Source organism: Borostomias antarcticus (assembly GCF_949987555.1).
Source record: "Borostomias antarcticus genome assembly, chromosome: 2".
Lineage (NCBI taxonomy): Eukaryota > Metazoa > Chordata > Actinopteri > Stomiiformes > Stomiidae > Borostomias > Borostomias antarcticus.
In genome coordinates, this window is record NC_140235.1 from 33614415 (window position 1) to 33629886 (window position 15472).

The 15472-nt window shown below is 43.3% G+C and overlaps 2 protein-coding genes across 2 annotated transcripts; one reads left to right on the top strand and one right to left on the bottom strand.

Annotated features, from left to right (window-relative positions):
- Window positions 1–1204: 1204 nt before the first annotated feature.
- On the top strand, window positions 1205–7064 carry LOC311319359 (scavenger receptor class F member 2-like; the record flags this gene model as incomplete). The annotated part of the gene is made up of 11 exons (XM_084450891.1): window positions 1205–1327; window positions 1953–2011; window positions 2160–2261; window positions 2406–2925; window positions 3228–3446; window positions 3575–3703; window positions 3832–3935; window positions 4072–4186; window positions 4335–4438; window positions 4986–5125; window positions 5952–7064. Exons 1-11 carry the CDS (start codon window positions 1221–1223, stop codon window positions 7062–7064), a joined length of 2712 nt encoding a protein of 903 aa, XP_084307017.1. The 5' UTR covers window positions 1205–1220.
- Window positions 7065–12809: 5745 nt separating this feature from the next.
- uqcr10 (ubiquinol-cytochrome c reductase, complex III subunit X) lies at window positions 12810–13591 on the bottom strand. Its single transcript, XM_084460911.1, has 2 exons — window positions 13406–13591; window positions 12810–13137 (listed from the first exon to the last, which is right to left on the bottom strand). Exons 1-2 carry the CDS (start codon window positions 13544–13546, stop codon window positions 13087–13089), a joined length of 192 nt encoding a protein of 63 aa, XP_084317037.1. The 5' UTR covers window positions 13547–13591; the 3' UTR covers window positions 12810–13086.
- Window positions 13592–15472: the final 1881 nt, after the last annotated feature.

A 15472-nucleotide genomic window follows, 5' to 3' on the forward strand; every position in this document is an offset into this window, starting at 1 on the left:
TCATTAACCGCATGTCAGTCCCCTATTAGTCCGGGAGCCATAGCCCGATTTATAGGTGAACATTGTTTTGTCGGGTGGAATTTTTTTCTTTGCTGTTTCTTGTAGCTTGGGGGTACCTCTTCAAAATACAAGAGGGTGCTCGGTGATATCCCTTGATCATTTTCAGATATTAACTCCTTCATGCCCGAAAATGCCCAAATTACACAAAAATAGAGATTTATGATAGGCTACTTTTAGACCAGTCACTAAAATGCCGAACGTGAATGGCCGGGTTTCTCGAACGAGTTAAGAAGCACTTAACTCCAAAGTACTTCTTAACTCCCATGCAAAGAGTTGCTTAAGAAGGGTTCCTTAAGAAGGTTCTTTATCGGGAAACCCGGCCATATGTCTGTTGAATGTCCAATACGAAACCAACTTTACCTCTGTTAAAGACGCAGGGTATGATCTTTCAGACTTTGGGGCAGCCGAGGCCATCATCTATTGAATCTTCTTGCGTGAGAGTGAGACGCTACTTTTCAGCAGCAGAGGGAGCCATTGACCAAGTTAAATGACTTGTGAGTTTTTATAGCCTACTCCAACTAACCTGACGCGCCAGATGAGCTCGTGAAATCAGTATGGTCTCACGGGCTATATTCCAACATCCTGACTATGGCAAATAGAGGCCTACTCATTTGTTTACATGGATGAGTAATCTCTGCAGCTAAATGCCCATGCCATAGATTCAAATGGTAGGCTATAAATGCATGTTGTGGTTTTTAAAAGTAAGACAATTGGAATGCAGATATTAGTATATATATATTAGTATAGTTTGATTCACAGAAATAATTCAATTAATTGAGCTTATGTTCTCAATGTATGTATGTACAACCCGAAGGCACAAGAATGCAGCTACACTGAAATAAAAGAACCATGGTCAGTTGCTTGATGTTCAAGGATGACTGAAAGAATGTCTCAGGCTTATATGATCCTGTCATTGGCTGGTGTTGTTTTACAGAGGGGAGGGAGTTTCTGTGTAGACTGAAGGTTTGGGGGATTTGCAAGGTTTACTGCTTTTCGTCATTTCTTTCATATTCCAACCCAGAGAAGCCTCTGTGCTATAACACTACAGGCTGTATGGGTATACCGTATGCTCACCACAGAACAGGGGGTGTTTGTGAAGCTTGGAAGAAAACCTGACCTATTTTTCCTGGGAGACACTCAGTGATGCTGTACTTAGCAAAATGGGAACAAGGAATGTAACGGTTATTGTGTTTCTTCTGAGTATCCTTTTCTGTGGGAGTCAAAGCCAAGGACTCAATTCCAGAGGCAGAAATGTATGCGAGTCTGGGTAAGATATCTTTATGGACCACACAGTTAGAACAAATTAAAAAACTTTTGAACTGAAGCACAGTGTGCCTATTCCAGATACTTCACCATCATCAACGGAGTCAAATAAAAACTAGAATTGTTTGATGAGATATTTGAATGTCAGTCATTCGATATTTTGAGATTGCTGTTTTACAATGTCTGCATATCCAAAATCTAACAAATAGTAGCTTACCTGTCTAACCTATCTAACAAATAGATACTGCAATCATATCTTATTTTGTCTTCTGTGGCCTTGCTGGTGCTACGGTATGATGTAGGGCTGAGTACTATGATGTAGGGCTGAGTACTATGATGTAGGGCTGAGTACTTTATGTAGGGCTTAGTACTATGATGTAGGGCTGAGTACTTTATGTAGGGCTTAGTAGTATGATGTAGGGCTGAGTACTTTATGTAGGGCTTAGTACTATGATGTAGGGCTGAGTACTATGATGTAGGGCTTAGTACTATGATGTAGGGCTGAGTACTATGATGTAGGGCTTAGTACTTTATGTAGGGCTTAGTACTATGATGTAGGGCTGTAGCCACTATGATGTAGGATTACTAACCTGTGATATTTACAGAGAAACTATTGCTTTTCTCACCAGATCTGAAAGTGCTCAATGCTGCAGTGGTTGGGCACAGCAAGGGGACGAATGCTTAATACGTATGTATGACAACTTTATTACCCTTGTAAACATGGATTATATTACAGGGAGATAATAGCTCCACGTGTTGTATTCTTTCTCACTCTGATCATTCAGTTCTTAGTCATACTTCCCAGAGAGCTAACTTGTCCAATGGTTTCTCTATAGCTCTTTGTGAAGGTAACTTCACCTGCAAGGAGAATGAAGTTTGTGTTCGTCCCAATGAATGCCGATGCCGTCATGGTTATTTTGGAGCTACCTGTGATATGAGTAAGTGTCTTGTTCTGGTTAAACTAAATATTGCTTTAATTCTGCATATATGAGATTATTCATTGCAAAGAAATAATGGAGTTCAATATGATGTGTTAATTGTTTAGTAGTCTACTAATAACATTTCCTCCATCCTTCCTGCAGAATGTCCCTCCCAGTTCTGGGGGCCGGACTGTAAGGGTAAATGCACCTGCCACCCCAGCGGGCAGTGTGATGATGTCACAGGGGCTTGCACTTGTAACCCCAATCGCTGGGGCCCAACCTGTGAGCTGCCCTGTGGCTGTCAGAAGGGCACGTGTGACCAGGAGACAGGCGTGTGCACATGCTACCAGGGCTTCTGGGGAGACAAGTGCTCCAACAAGTGTTACTGCAGTGTCAACTCCATGTGTGATCTGGTCACAGGCCAGTGCCATTGCAACCCCGGCTGGTATGGACAAGTGTGTAATGCCCAGTGTTCCTGTAATGGCTCTCCATGTGAGCAGCTCACGGGCCGCTGTAAGTGTCGAGAGCGTCTCTGGAGCACTCACTGTGAGCGTACATGCCAGTGTGTCAATGGACGCTGCAACCAGGTCGACGGAACCTGCACTTGCAGGCCAGGATTCAGGGGGAAGTTCTGCAGGGAGCCATGTCCAGCTGGCTTCTATGGGCAGAACTGCAGAAACAGGTGAGTGATAACTGTGCGCGACAAAGTTGACATGCCTGCCACTTCCCAGCCACAATGATCCACCATCTGCATTCACATGATCTGTTTCTACTTTTGACATACACAAGTGACACAGTTGTAAGATCTAATGCAGTATCACACCACCTGGTGCCAATGGCTTTTCCCCATAACACAACAATAACATAAAATCATTGTAAACACCTGACCCTCAGCTACAAGGGAACATTCCTTTTAACAAATGTGAAGCAGTGTTTGCTGTCTGCCAGGTTCAGGCTGAGTCTCAGAGCCCTTTGTTCCTGCAGGTGTGGCCACTGTAAAGGCCAGCAGCCCTGTAAGGTGACGGAGGGCCGCTGCGTCACGTGTGAGCGAGGCTGGAACGGCACCAGGTGTGACCAGATGTGTGCCCCGGGTTTCTTCGGTGAAAACTGCCAGGACGTTTGCACGCCATGCAAAGACGGGCACTTCTGCAACCGCATTGACGGCAACTGCCCCCACTGTAACCCTGGCTGGATGGGTGATCGGTATGAAAATGAGCTTTAATTACACAATAGTAAATTATCATAATAGTCCTCAAATAACTAATCATTTCAAAAGATGATATTCTGTGTTCAGTTATTGAATCTCAGTTTTCTAAATTACATACTAACAGGTGTGAGATCAAGTGCCCAAATGGAACTTATGGAGAGAACTGTGCTTATGAATGTAAGGACTGCTTCAACGGGAGGTGCCACTTCGTCACAGGAGAGTGTCTCTGTGACCCTGGATTTTATGGAGCCTAGTGAGTTCAAAACATTGTTCAGTGGAAAGTGTGAATGAAACACTAATCAAAATAATACAACATACCGGACCAGGCTGCACGATTTTGAACATTTCCAGCTGTGTAATTGGCCTCTCTACGCTATGCAGTTGTAATGTGAGCTGTTCAGCTGGCCAATATGGGGTGAACTGTGCCCAGACCTGCTCCTGTCATGATAACACCTGCAGCCCGCTGTCTGGAGCATGCAACCTACGTAAGAGCCTCACATGTTGCCTCAGTTCATTCATTATAGAAAAACTACACCACACTAAACTATTACTGTGCAATTACATAGTAATACTAATATGGCATTATTAAAAATACGATGTATATTTGTGTTGTTGTTTCAGAGCCGAACCAAAGAATGGGTGTGATGGCAGCAGGGGTGCTGGTCTCCTCCCTCCTCCTGGTGCTCCTCTTTCTGCTTTGCTGCTGCTGTCTCTGCAGACAGAAGAATCTCAATGAGTAAGCATAACATTCATTTATGTACTGTAAATTCATAGGCAAGACAGCTGTATTTTTTTTCATGTCATAGTTCTCAAATACCCTTTTTAGAATGTTAGATTGCCTTCAGTTGGGGAACTCACATTTTGCTTTCATTCATTCCTTATAGCCCAGAGAACAAAAACAAAACACGACTGTGTGGAGGATTTACAAGAATAAGCTCCAAGCTGCCTCGAATCCCACTGAGGCGGCAGAAACTCCCCAAAGTTGTTGGTATGCTTTGACTGAACAAATCTAATTTATGGAGATCAGTGCAAATTGTTCTCTACAGCTGTTTAAGAGGGAAAGTCCCTAGATTAAGTGAAAGGGGACTTGAAAAGGGTCATGGATTAAAGAGCATTAGAACAGACTCTGACCCCTCTATATGTGCCAGGAAAACAGTTAGGGGTCAGTGGTCAGGATCATTATCCAACCCTTCCTCCGTGTTTAGTGGGTTTCATAATGAATGTGTACGGTGGTGAGGTCAGTGTGCTTGTCTGCAGCTCTGCTCGTCCTCCTCTCTCCACCCCCATTTCCCTTCATTCCAAAAAGGGCCTCTCTGGACTACTGACAGGAAGTGGCAGAAATTAGCCCAGCCTGCAATTTCTCTGTCCTGGAACGAGGGTAGTGAAAGTGTGTGGGTGGAAGGGGAAGAGGGGCCAGGTTAGGCTGACGTGGTAGAATACACAAGTTCCATGTAGAAGTAAGGATGTTAGACGTGAACAGAACACTATACACAGAAAAAAGCTTTATAAGAGTTTGTGTCGTCTGTTCCTCACAGTATCACACCACGACCCTGAAAACACATTCAACTGTAGTTTCATTGAGCCGCCATCTGGTGTGGAGCATCCCTCCCCCCCCTCGTCATCCAGAGGGTCCTTCACCTCCATAGAGACCACAGAGAACAGCCCTGTCAACTATGTACCACATGACGGTGGGTGACATTACAATCTCCTTTATCTGGCCTGAGTCTGTCTGATTACTCTGAAACCTCAGTAGCCAGCTCAATATTCCATGGTGGGCCGGTGTTAAGTGTTTGAAACTCAAGAGATTCCCAATTGAAAACTTGTTAGTGCGCTGGCTGTTTTTTGGGGCAAAGTATAAGGTACAAGGAGAGTAAAGGTACACTATAATATTGCCTGCATATTCAGCCTGGCAATGAGAAGTTGAGATCAAATTGATTATTTTTGTCATGAATGAACTATGTGAATGAAGGTTACATTTTCCAAATTTAGCTGATTAACTAGCAGTGTCATTTCAAAAAGAAGAGACATACATTTTGTGATCTTAAAACATAAGCGGTGGAGCATACAGGATGTTTCTTTGGTGTGATATTGTCTTTATAACTTTCCCTAGTGATTAAGTACATAATGTCATGTCAATCATAATGTTTGTTTAAACAGCTGCAACATAGTCATATCCTGTCTTGAGAGCGGAGGAATAAATGCATGATCTGAATCTTCATTGAGATCTAGAGGATGTATTTGCTTACTCTACAGCACTTATATAACTCATAATTGAACATTCACTTGGCCTCATCAGGGAATATCTTATACCATTAAAATTCCAATTGCATGAGTAACAATAACAGGAAACTCTCAGCCAAACAATGACTACCTCTTTTGAAACATGCCGTTTTTATAGGAGAGTCAATTAAACTTGACCGATATCATATGACTGATATCACATCTTTAAGGAATTCATATTGACAGCCATAAAACTGACTTATTGTTCTGTCCTTCCAGAGTCTGGCGAGGAGAACAAAAAGAAGGCAGATAGAACCAATGCAACAGAGACAACGGTCCTGACTGAGGATGATGATGTGGATGGCATCTCTGAGGTGGAGACCTTGCCTGAGGACATGGATACAACTGAGCAGGCCTCAGCCAATGCCAGCGAGCCTCCATGTCAGAAGTCATCTGAGAGTGAGGGGTCCTGCAGCGGCTCAGAGTCTGTTAGCGTCTCGCTCAAACCCCCTGCTCCTCAGCCCCCCCAACAAGCCAACAAGCAACACGGCAACAGGAGGGGGACTAACAAAGCTCAAGAAAACGGGAGGTCTGCATCTACTGAGAGGATTAAACCAAGGCCCCCAGACCCTTCCACAAAGCCCAAAGTCTCCTGGATCCATGGAGCCACTGGTTCCAATCAGAATCAGATAAGTCAGGAAGAGACTGTCATGGCAGAGCATAAGAGCTATAGAAAAAGAGCCAGCAAACACACGTCTGTAAGCCCTCAGGAGGCTACTGGTCCAGACAAGGGCAACGCCTCTGGTGTGAAAAGCCCACAGAAAAGCAGACCAGGTGTGGTGCAGCTAGAGCACATAAATGGGGCAGTGCAGAGTGTCCTGAGGAAAATGAACAGTTTTCGTGTCAATAAGATGGCTGCAAATCCAACAGAGTCACCACCAAAGAATCCCATCTCTTCCCACAACAGAGAGGTTATACAACCACACATAAACTCAGAGGCAGCGTCTCTGTTAGCGGCTCAGCTGAAGGAGAAGACTCAGAGCCTCAGCAGGAGTGAAGGCAAGAACTGTGAGGAAAGCAGCCTGTCTCACGCCCAGGGCCAGAGAAAGAAGCCCACTCCACCGCAGAAGACCTCCACAAGCAGCCTTCATGGGTCTGGAAAGACCCCTCTCCCCACCTCCAGCAGCCACCAGAGGCCTGTGTCAGACGGCCCATCCAAGGAGGACAAAACTCTTGAAAAACAGGACTGTGAAAGTCCAGAGAAGGGAGATCCCACAGTCAAGAAGACCCCCATTAAAAAGCCTCCAAGAAAGAAGGGCAAGGATGGAAATTCAGACTCGAAAACAAAGACTGAGCCAAAGGTAGCAGTGGTGCCACCTCAGGTGGTAAACTAGTGGCCCCTTCCTAAAGCTACATTTCAATCATTTTTATATATATTTTGTTTGAGAGGTCTTATACAATGTACTGGATACATTTGTTTCACAAGGTGTTTCCCCTTGATGTTTTTTTGACAGAACTAACACATTTTTATAATACAATTAAGTGTACTTTGTATTCATACTGTATTCCATTACTTAGTAATTGCAATAAATCTCATTGTATATGCTAGAGATCCCCGATTACCATTGATAAGACTCATCTCACTTTGATAAGCTCATAACCTAATGTTGTTTATGATTGTATTTTTTGTGTATTCAATTGAGTTTCGTTTAGCACTTTAGTGTCAAGAGCATTGAAAAATCTTGGTAGACAGTGCTATTCAGCTGCGCTTGGAGGGCAATTGATGTCAAATATAAAATCACTTTAATATAACCAATGCTTTTCACCCTTCATCAGGGTTGAAATCTTAGATGTCAGACACTTTTGCAAGTTCTCCAGTCTTCATTTTCATAAAGAGAATATTTTGAACCTCATGTTGACATAATTAGACTGACTTGTAGTAACCAGAACTATGAAGCCACCACAGGGCCTCAGACGGAGACAAGGGGGCTTTTCATGGTGGAACAGTCTGGGATCTGTGTTGAGGACCGTGTGGCTGACATGTGTGTTGCTCGAGCTGTGAGAGCAGTTTTTTTGAGGCAACGGAAAAGCCTACAATCACACGGTGTTTAATTGAATCCAGACGCTCTGTTGGAGCCGGCTGTGCTGATGCTACGTTTTGACCTGCTCAGACACGGAACGTCTCTCACGCAGCTCAGACAAGCCACAGAAAGAACTGAAGAACAGAAAGAACTGAACGACGTGAAAGAGGTGTTTATTTCATCTCAAAGTCCAAGAATGACAGATGATAATGAAACTTAAAAACATATAAAAACATTATACTGTAGGACTACTTCAAAACAGTGTGGTGCAAACAAACATTCAAATAGCCTACAAACAGTATGATGTGTAATGCAAGGTAGCAGTAAGTGTAGATGCATGGAATAGTCATCTGGTACTGTGAACAATCTTGTCTCCAGTGCTATAATAAGTGTGTAGTGTATAGCTCATCTAAACATTTTACTGAAATGCTGTGTGGAAAATGGATGAGGCCTAGTGGTGAGAAGGGGACTAGAATGGCTTTTTGACTGCCAGTTTAAACATATCCCTGGAGCCCGGTCTGTAACTGAATGCCAGGCCTTGAGGAACAACCACCAACTCAATCCTGTCCCACAACCCTCATGGGAGACAGTGGTTACCATAGTGACACCCTATGAAAGCCTTAACATCTGGTAGCTATTGCTGGGGGGGGGACTTTGAGTTGAGGGGAAAAGTAAACATTTCTGCAAAGCAAAGCAGAAAACCTAGTGAGTGATATAACATTTGTAAACATTCCAATAACCTAGTTTGAAATCTGTGTCAGAATAACCATTGCTCATTGGTTTAGTTTAATTATTATTATATTTAATGTTTTATTTATGTTAACAGCAATATTGTACTTGCACGTACAATATAATTTCTGTCAATTATAGAAAGGAAGCTGGTCAAAAATGTGATATATGTTCAGAGTAATTAACCTTTTTAGGGGCCTTGTGTCCATAAATGGTGTAGAAATTACATGGGGGGAAAACAAACTATTTCATTGTCATACTCAATAATGGTGTTCAGCAATGAGTTCTCACACAGTACAGCTTTTTCTTGTTGGTCAGCAGAGTGTGTCATGAATCATAATTAGGTTATGTTCCAAATATATTGTAATGACTTGGGTGATTCAGTTTGGTGTTGCTTTGCAAGCATCTATGGCTCCATCTGCTGGACTCCAGACACCATACTTTTCCCAACATGCAGCAGTCAGGTCTTCACTGCTTAAGGTCAGTTGAGGTGAGTCATGGGGGTTGCAAGGCAAGGCTTAAGCAGTCCTCTGTTGATTTTGGAATCTTGCTTTTAAAAACAAAACAAAACATGAGTAACATCAATGGCAATGGCATTTTATTTATATAGCACCGTTCATACAAATCAATGTAGCACATAGTAAAATAGAATAAAAACTGAAACAGAATGCAAATTAAGAACACTAAGATATTAAAACAAGTAAAACTATGTGGTAAAAGCAATGTTAAAAAGGTATGTTTTAAGATCTCGCTTAAAAATTACCACAGTCTCAGACATTATCAAGTCCTCTGGCAGGGTGTTCCAAAGGCTGGGGGCATAAGAACTAGAAGCTGCCTCCCCCTGCCTCTTAGTCCTGACTCTAGGGACCAGTAAAAGCTCAGTGCCAGAGGACCTGAGGGACCTACTGGATATATATTTTAAAAGCATATCTGATATGTATTTAGGTGCTTGATTACAGTATGTAATGACTTATAAAATAATTTTAAAATATATTCTAAAATTGACAGGTAACCAGTGCAGTGATTTTAAAACTGGTGTGATGTGTGCCCTCCTTCTGGTCTTAGTGAGGACATGTGCTGCAGCATTTTGTACTACTTGAAGTTGTCTAATAGCTCTCTTTGGTAGACCAGATTGGAGAGCGTTACAGTAATCCAACCTGCTACTGATAAAAGCATGCATTAGTTTTTCAGTGTCGGCCTGGGAGAGAAAAGGTTTCACCTTAGCAATATTTCTCAAGTGATAAAAAGATGTTCTAGTCACATTCTTAATATGGGCCTCCAAATATGAAATCTGAATCAAACATGACACCTAGGTTTCTGACTTGGCATTTGGTGTTCAGTGTTTTTAAGTGCCCAGATAGTCTCTCCCTTTGAACTTTTTCACTAATGATCAGCACAACAGGTTTATCCTGGTTTAACTGAAGGAAATTCTGCGACATCCTGCAGTTATATCAGCAATGCATTCTACCAAGTGGTCAACTGAGCTCTAGTTATCGGGTGTCACAGAAATATAGAGCTGGGTGTCATCTGCGTAGCTGTGGTAGCTAATATTGTGCCTCCTAATGACATCACTCACTGCATTTAAATCTAGTCTAAAAACGCACCTGTTCCGTGCCGCCTTCAACTACATTATTATTATTATTACCAAGGGTGACAAAAAACTCTTGGCCAATTATGTAGCTCCTGAACCAGTCAAGGACTGGACCAGAGAGGTCCAGTTCTCAAGTCTTCCAATAAGGATGTCATGATCTACAGTGTCGAAAGCTGTGCTCTTGTCGAGGACAGAGAGGTTTTTCACATCAGCATTGATTCTGAGGTAATTTACAACCTTGACCAGTGCTGTCTCTGTGCTATGATGAGGGTGAAAACCAGACAGAAAAGTATCAAAGATGCAATTTGCATCTAGGAAGTCATTTAACTGTTTGAATACAATTTTTTCTAGAATTTTACCTAAAAGTGGGAGGTTGGAAATCGGTCAAAAATTACTGAGGAGTCTAGTTTACTTTTCTTCAGGAGGGGTTTCACCAGGGCAGTTTTAAGAAGATAAGAAAAGACCTGTACTGAGGGAACAGTTAACAATAGCTAAAGTGTCATCCGACACAGAGTTAAACATAGTCTTAAATAACGTGGTGGGAATATGATCGAGAGGGCATGTAGATGACTTAAGTTGTGACACAACTTTGCTCAGCATTTCTGTGTCAACCAGTGCAAACAAGCTCCTCCCACTGTTCACTGGAGGAGGGTCATCAAGCAAAACATTTGGTCTTGCCTGGCTGATATTCATCCTAATGTCATTTATTTTATCTTTATAATATGCTACAAATTGCTCACATTTGGAAGTAGAGAACATGTTGACAGGTATGTAGGGGGCAGGGTTTATGAGGCTGTCAACTGAAATAAGCACACTGGGATTGTTATGATTTTCTAGAGATCAATTTTGAGAAATGATCTCTCCTAGCATTTCTTATAGTGTTATTAAAGGCATAGATGTTCTTTAAGGATATCATGGTGAACGTGCAGCTTTGTCTTCCTCCATGTGCGCTCAGCTTTTCTACATGTTCTCTTAAATTGATTTATCCCCTCATTTCTCCATGGAGCTTTTTGTTTGGCCGTGACATTTTTCAATTTCATAGGTGCTACAGAGTCGAGGGCAGCGCTCAATTTGGCATTACAATTGGTCACTAGATCATTTACATGTGAAAGCCCCACTTCAGGGGTTGTTACACTATTTGTGTTCATCATTATTGCAAAGTTATCGGCTGCTGTAGTGTGCTAATCTCAACTTTTGGTATCAGTGCTATAAAAAAAGTAAAATACAAAAGTGGTCAGAAACGGCAAGGTCACTGATAGAGGATACAACATTCATGAGACCCTTTGAGATCACAAGGTCAAGGGTGTGACCTTGGTTGTGAGTAGGTCCAGTGACGTGCTGACTAAAGTCCACTGAGTTCAAGAGGTTTATAAATTCCCTGACCTTCGAGTCACCCTCATTATCAACATGCAGATTACAATCGCCTGTGATGACAATCTTATCATAGTTTGTGTGGATAATGGACAGGAGTTCAGAAACACCTGCTAAGAAGGACATTGCTTGGGTGGCCTATACACAGTTACTATCAGAACTGGAGGCTGGCACTTTAAAATTACAGCATGATATTCAAAAGAGGTAGAATCATCAAAGGAAGTGCTTCTGCAGCTCAGAGCATCCGTAGCTATGATGGCCGTCCCTCCTCCTCGTTTCCACTTCTAGTAGACTGAAAGAACCCACAGTTAGAGGAGAGGCTTCAATAAGGGCTGCTGACACATTCTCATTTAGCCAAGTTTCATTTAGAAACATGCCGTCTAATTTACGTTCACATACACGATCGTTGATGAGGAATGTTTTCCCAGCTAGGGACCTGATGTTCAGAATTGCCATTGATATATTCTCTGGATAGAGGGGCTGACTCGTGCTACACTTTGTTAGAGGCACAGAAATCAAATTGTCTATGGATACTCCATTTGGTCTGTGACTGGTTCTGTAGGATCTTGTAAAAGCAAGTCATTGTGCAATCGTGTTTATAGGCCTACCACTAGAGACACTAGGATCACTAAAAACTGACCGATGAGAGGTAGTTATGTCGAAAATCCCACCAGGTCCATTCATGTACACTCCCCAGCAGGGTCAGGACCTAGGGGAAAGATCGGCAGAATTTACAACACAATGTCAGCACCTGAGGGAAGAAGCCATGTTCTCAGAGAGCCTCCAGCCGGTTTGAGTGGAGACCATCATGTTTAGGTAGGCTAGGCCTCTCCCAGAACAGGTTGAAGTTGGAGATGTAGGGGACTCCTAGGGAAAACAATAATCATCTTGATGTGATCTCTGACCCATGCAGGCCATGCATACTGATAAAGTTTTAAATGTTTTTCTAAGCAAGAGCAACTATTGTTCTATCACATCCTACAACAAAACACATTAGAGAATATTTGACACACTGCTTGATTCCAGAACCAATGTAACCATTCAGTCACACATTTGTAAGGTCCTAGATTGTTTAAATTTCAAAGTGGCAAGGAGACAATACAATAAACAAATGGATGGTATATCTTATAATTGCCCTCCTTAAGGCCTAAGCAAAGTCCACTTCCATCAATATGCAATATGGTGTGGATTAATCTTTATCCTAAGTGTACAGACCTGCTATGACTAGCATGTAGTCTGTTGACAGTTATTTGTCATCTCATACAAAAGGACTACTGGTTGATGAGACCTCCCCGTGAATCAAGACTACCAGAGAAGCAAGCGTCAATACAAGTGTCAATTATAAGAAACGTCCAAATGAAAACATGTAGGGTTTATCTTAAATTTATTAACAAAACATGTACAGGTGATGAGGGATAGCACAGGGAGCAGTGATGGGGGCAATGGACAAGTTGACAGGAAACCCCATTCCTTGATGCTCTAATCAGTCTTTTAACTTCCATAGATTTCTAATTGCCAGCAGCCCACTTCAGCTTGACATTCAGAACAATGTCATGGTGATGGATCAGGAAGAAGATGAGGCTCAGAGGAATGGGACATTGAAGTGGCGTTGGCTCTCCTTCCGCCGCATCATTGATCCACTTTCTATTCCTCGTCCTTCTCCTCGTAGTTGTGCTTGATGTGTTTCCAGAGTTTCTAGGCATAAGAACATGGTTGTGAAAATTAGCAAGCTAATATATATTAAACTTTTTTTTTTTTTTATCACTTAATGTTTCGGAGAATATGCTAAAATGGCCTTTTAACAGGCAACTTTTCTGGTTAGCATCAAGACCATATTGTAGCTTCATGATCAACACAGGAAGAGCAGTCCGCAGGCTAGCGCGTCAGAGGCCGGTTGTCCTCTGTTAGCAAGGTGCTACATGATAGCTAGCTAAGAAGGTCAACAAGGGGCTTTGGTGCTTACCCCCCGATTCATTTGCTCGAATATAGCGTCTCCTCCTTGGTCAAACATTCGCTCGAAGAACACGGCTCCGACTATAATAGTTACGGCAAAAGTAGATGTTCTTCTGAAGAGCAAGTTGTAGACGCCTCTTGCTAGTGACATGATGGCTAGCACTATTATTTTTGATGATGGTTGCTGCTGGGCGGCGAGTAGAGAACGGGGAAACAGGAAATGACGATGACTGTTGGAAACGCTCGAGCCTCAACGGCATATCCGGTTTTGGCACCGAACGCGCTAGAGCTTCTTTTCAAAATAAGAGTATGGGCTGAAACGTGCATTCCTAATAATACAGTTCTATTAAAACATCCATGATTCCGAAGCTAAAACCTTTGGAACAGAACTGTTTTGCATAACATTTTTCGGGAGCTGCCACTCTGTAGTTTAAGACTGTTCAGTTTTGCTATGTGATGCAGCCTTAGTTTGTGGAAGACAAACACAACTACTGACAAGAGCAGAAAATGGTGGTTGTCAATTCCATACTGTGTTTCCTGAATGTGCTCCCTGAGGGAAAACACATCCTCTGACCCAATCTCAGCTCGCACAAACTGATTGATCAAGGACACACTGACGGCTTGCCCTGATGAAGACTGGCGAACCTTAACCCTAACCCCTAACCCTACACCTACAAAGGTTGAGTCTGTGTCACGGGTATTGGTTCTCCCCCCGCTCCGTACATGCTGTCTTGTCTGCTGCACAGTTGAACGTCTGTCCCATTGATGTAATGGTGAGGAACCACTGTAGCCACTGCTCCGGTGTCAAGCAGAAAATCCACATCTTTGTGCCCATTTAAAGTCGCTGTTATGTACAGGCTTTCTGGGGAGACAGCGGCCTGAAGGGCAGGGAGCGAGGGCTTTACTGAAAAGGGTGAGCAGCAGGCGGAGCAGTAGCGAAGGCCTGTGTTGGGGAGGAGTTGGCAGTATTGAGCATGGCTTGTTGCTGCGGAGGGAGAGCCATGACATGGGCAGCCTGCTGAGCATAAACCAAGTCAACAGCTGGCGCCGTCTGGACTGCAGGTGGCTCTGGTTGGACCACAGCTGCACCTCCTCTGACTCTCACATCATGCATCTTCTTCCTGCACAGTTTCCCAGTGAGCAGGCCGGCCAAAGTAATGGCACCTCACGGTTCTCTTCTTCCTCTCTCCCTGTGCAGCTGGTGAGCCATCATTTTTGTTATTCTTCTCTTCCTTGGCCACACCTACAGTAGGTTCTGGTCCAGAAGAGCCAACTTCTCCCTCAGTTCTTCGTAACTCATGTCGGCCCAGTCAGGTTTGTCACCTGCTGTTTACTACTTAGATCACCAAATGATTCCCGAGCGCGGTGCTGCTGCTGCTCACCGCTCCCCCAGGGGATGGGTCAAATTCGGAGAACAAATTTCACACACTCAGGTGTGACAATCAGTTGGACTTAAACTTTAACTTAGAGAAACGACTGGGAGCAGTCTACTTACTACTTAGTGAAACGACAGGGCATTTCTCAGTCTTGGGGTGAGCGCTCTGACGAACGTTTGCGTGACCACCTTGACTCTGGTGGCTGGCAGGGTCTCCTCATCGATGATGCGAAGACCCCCGTGCCTCAGCAGTGTCACCCTCCACCTTTCAAATTCAGAGAACCTCTCAGTCTTGTGTTGGAAACAGAGTGTCACTTTGTTCCAACTTACAGCTACCTTGGCTCCGTTCTGTATCCAGTCGTGCCCATCCTTCCATCCAGCATGGAAATCAGCTCCCTCTTCACCTAGGGAGGTGGTGATCTTTGCCTTTAGAGCTTCTGTCTGTCGCGGTCATCCTGTGACTCGGAATGGATATGCCATCAAAGAGGTCAAGGTCATAAACCCCCCGCAGTTTTTTGAGTTCATCCCATGTCTTGTCTATCTCTACATCACGTGGATGTTTCACCTTCTCAGCCCAGCGTTCAAGGTTTTCTGGTCTAGCTGGGACATATTGTCTTCTCCTTGGCTTTGTTAGTCTCCCAGTGTATGGGGCGAGAGTTTTTCTTTTTTTCTTTTTTTAAGTACTTTATTTTCAGATTTTCA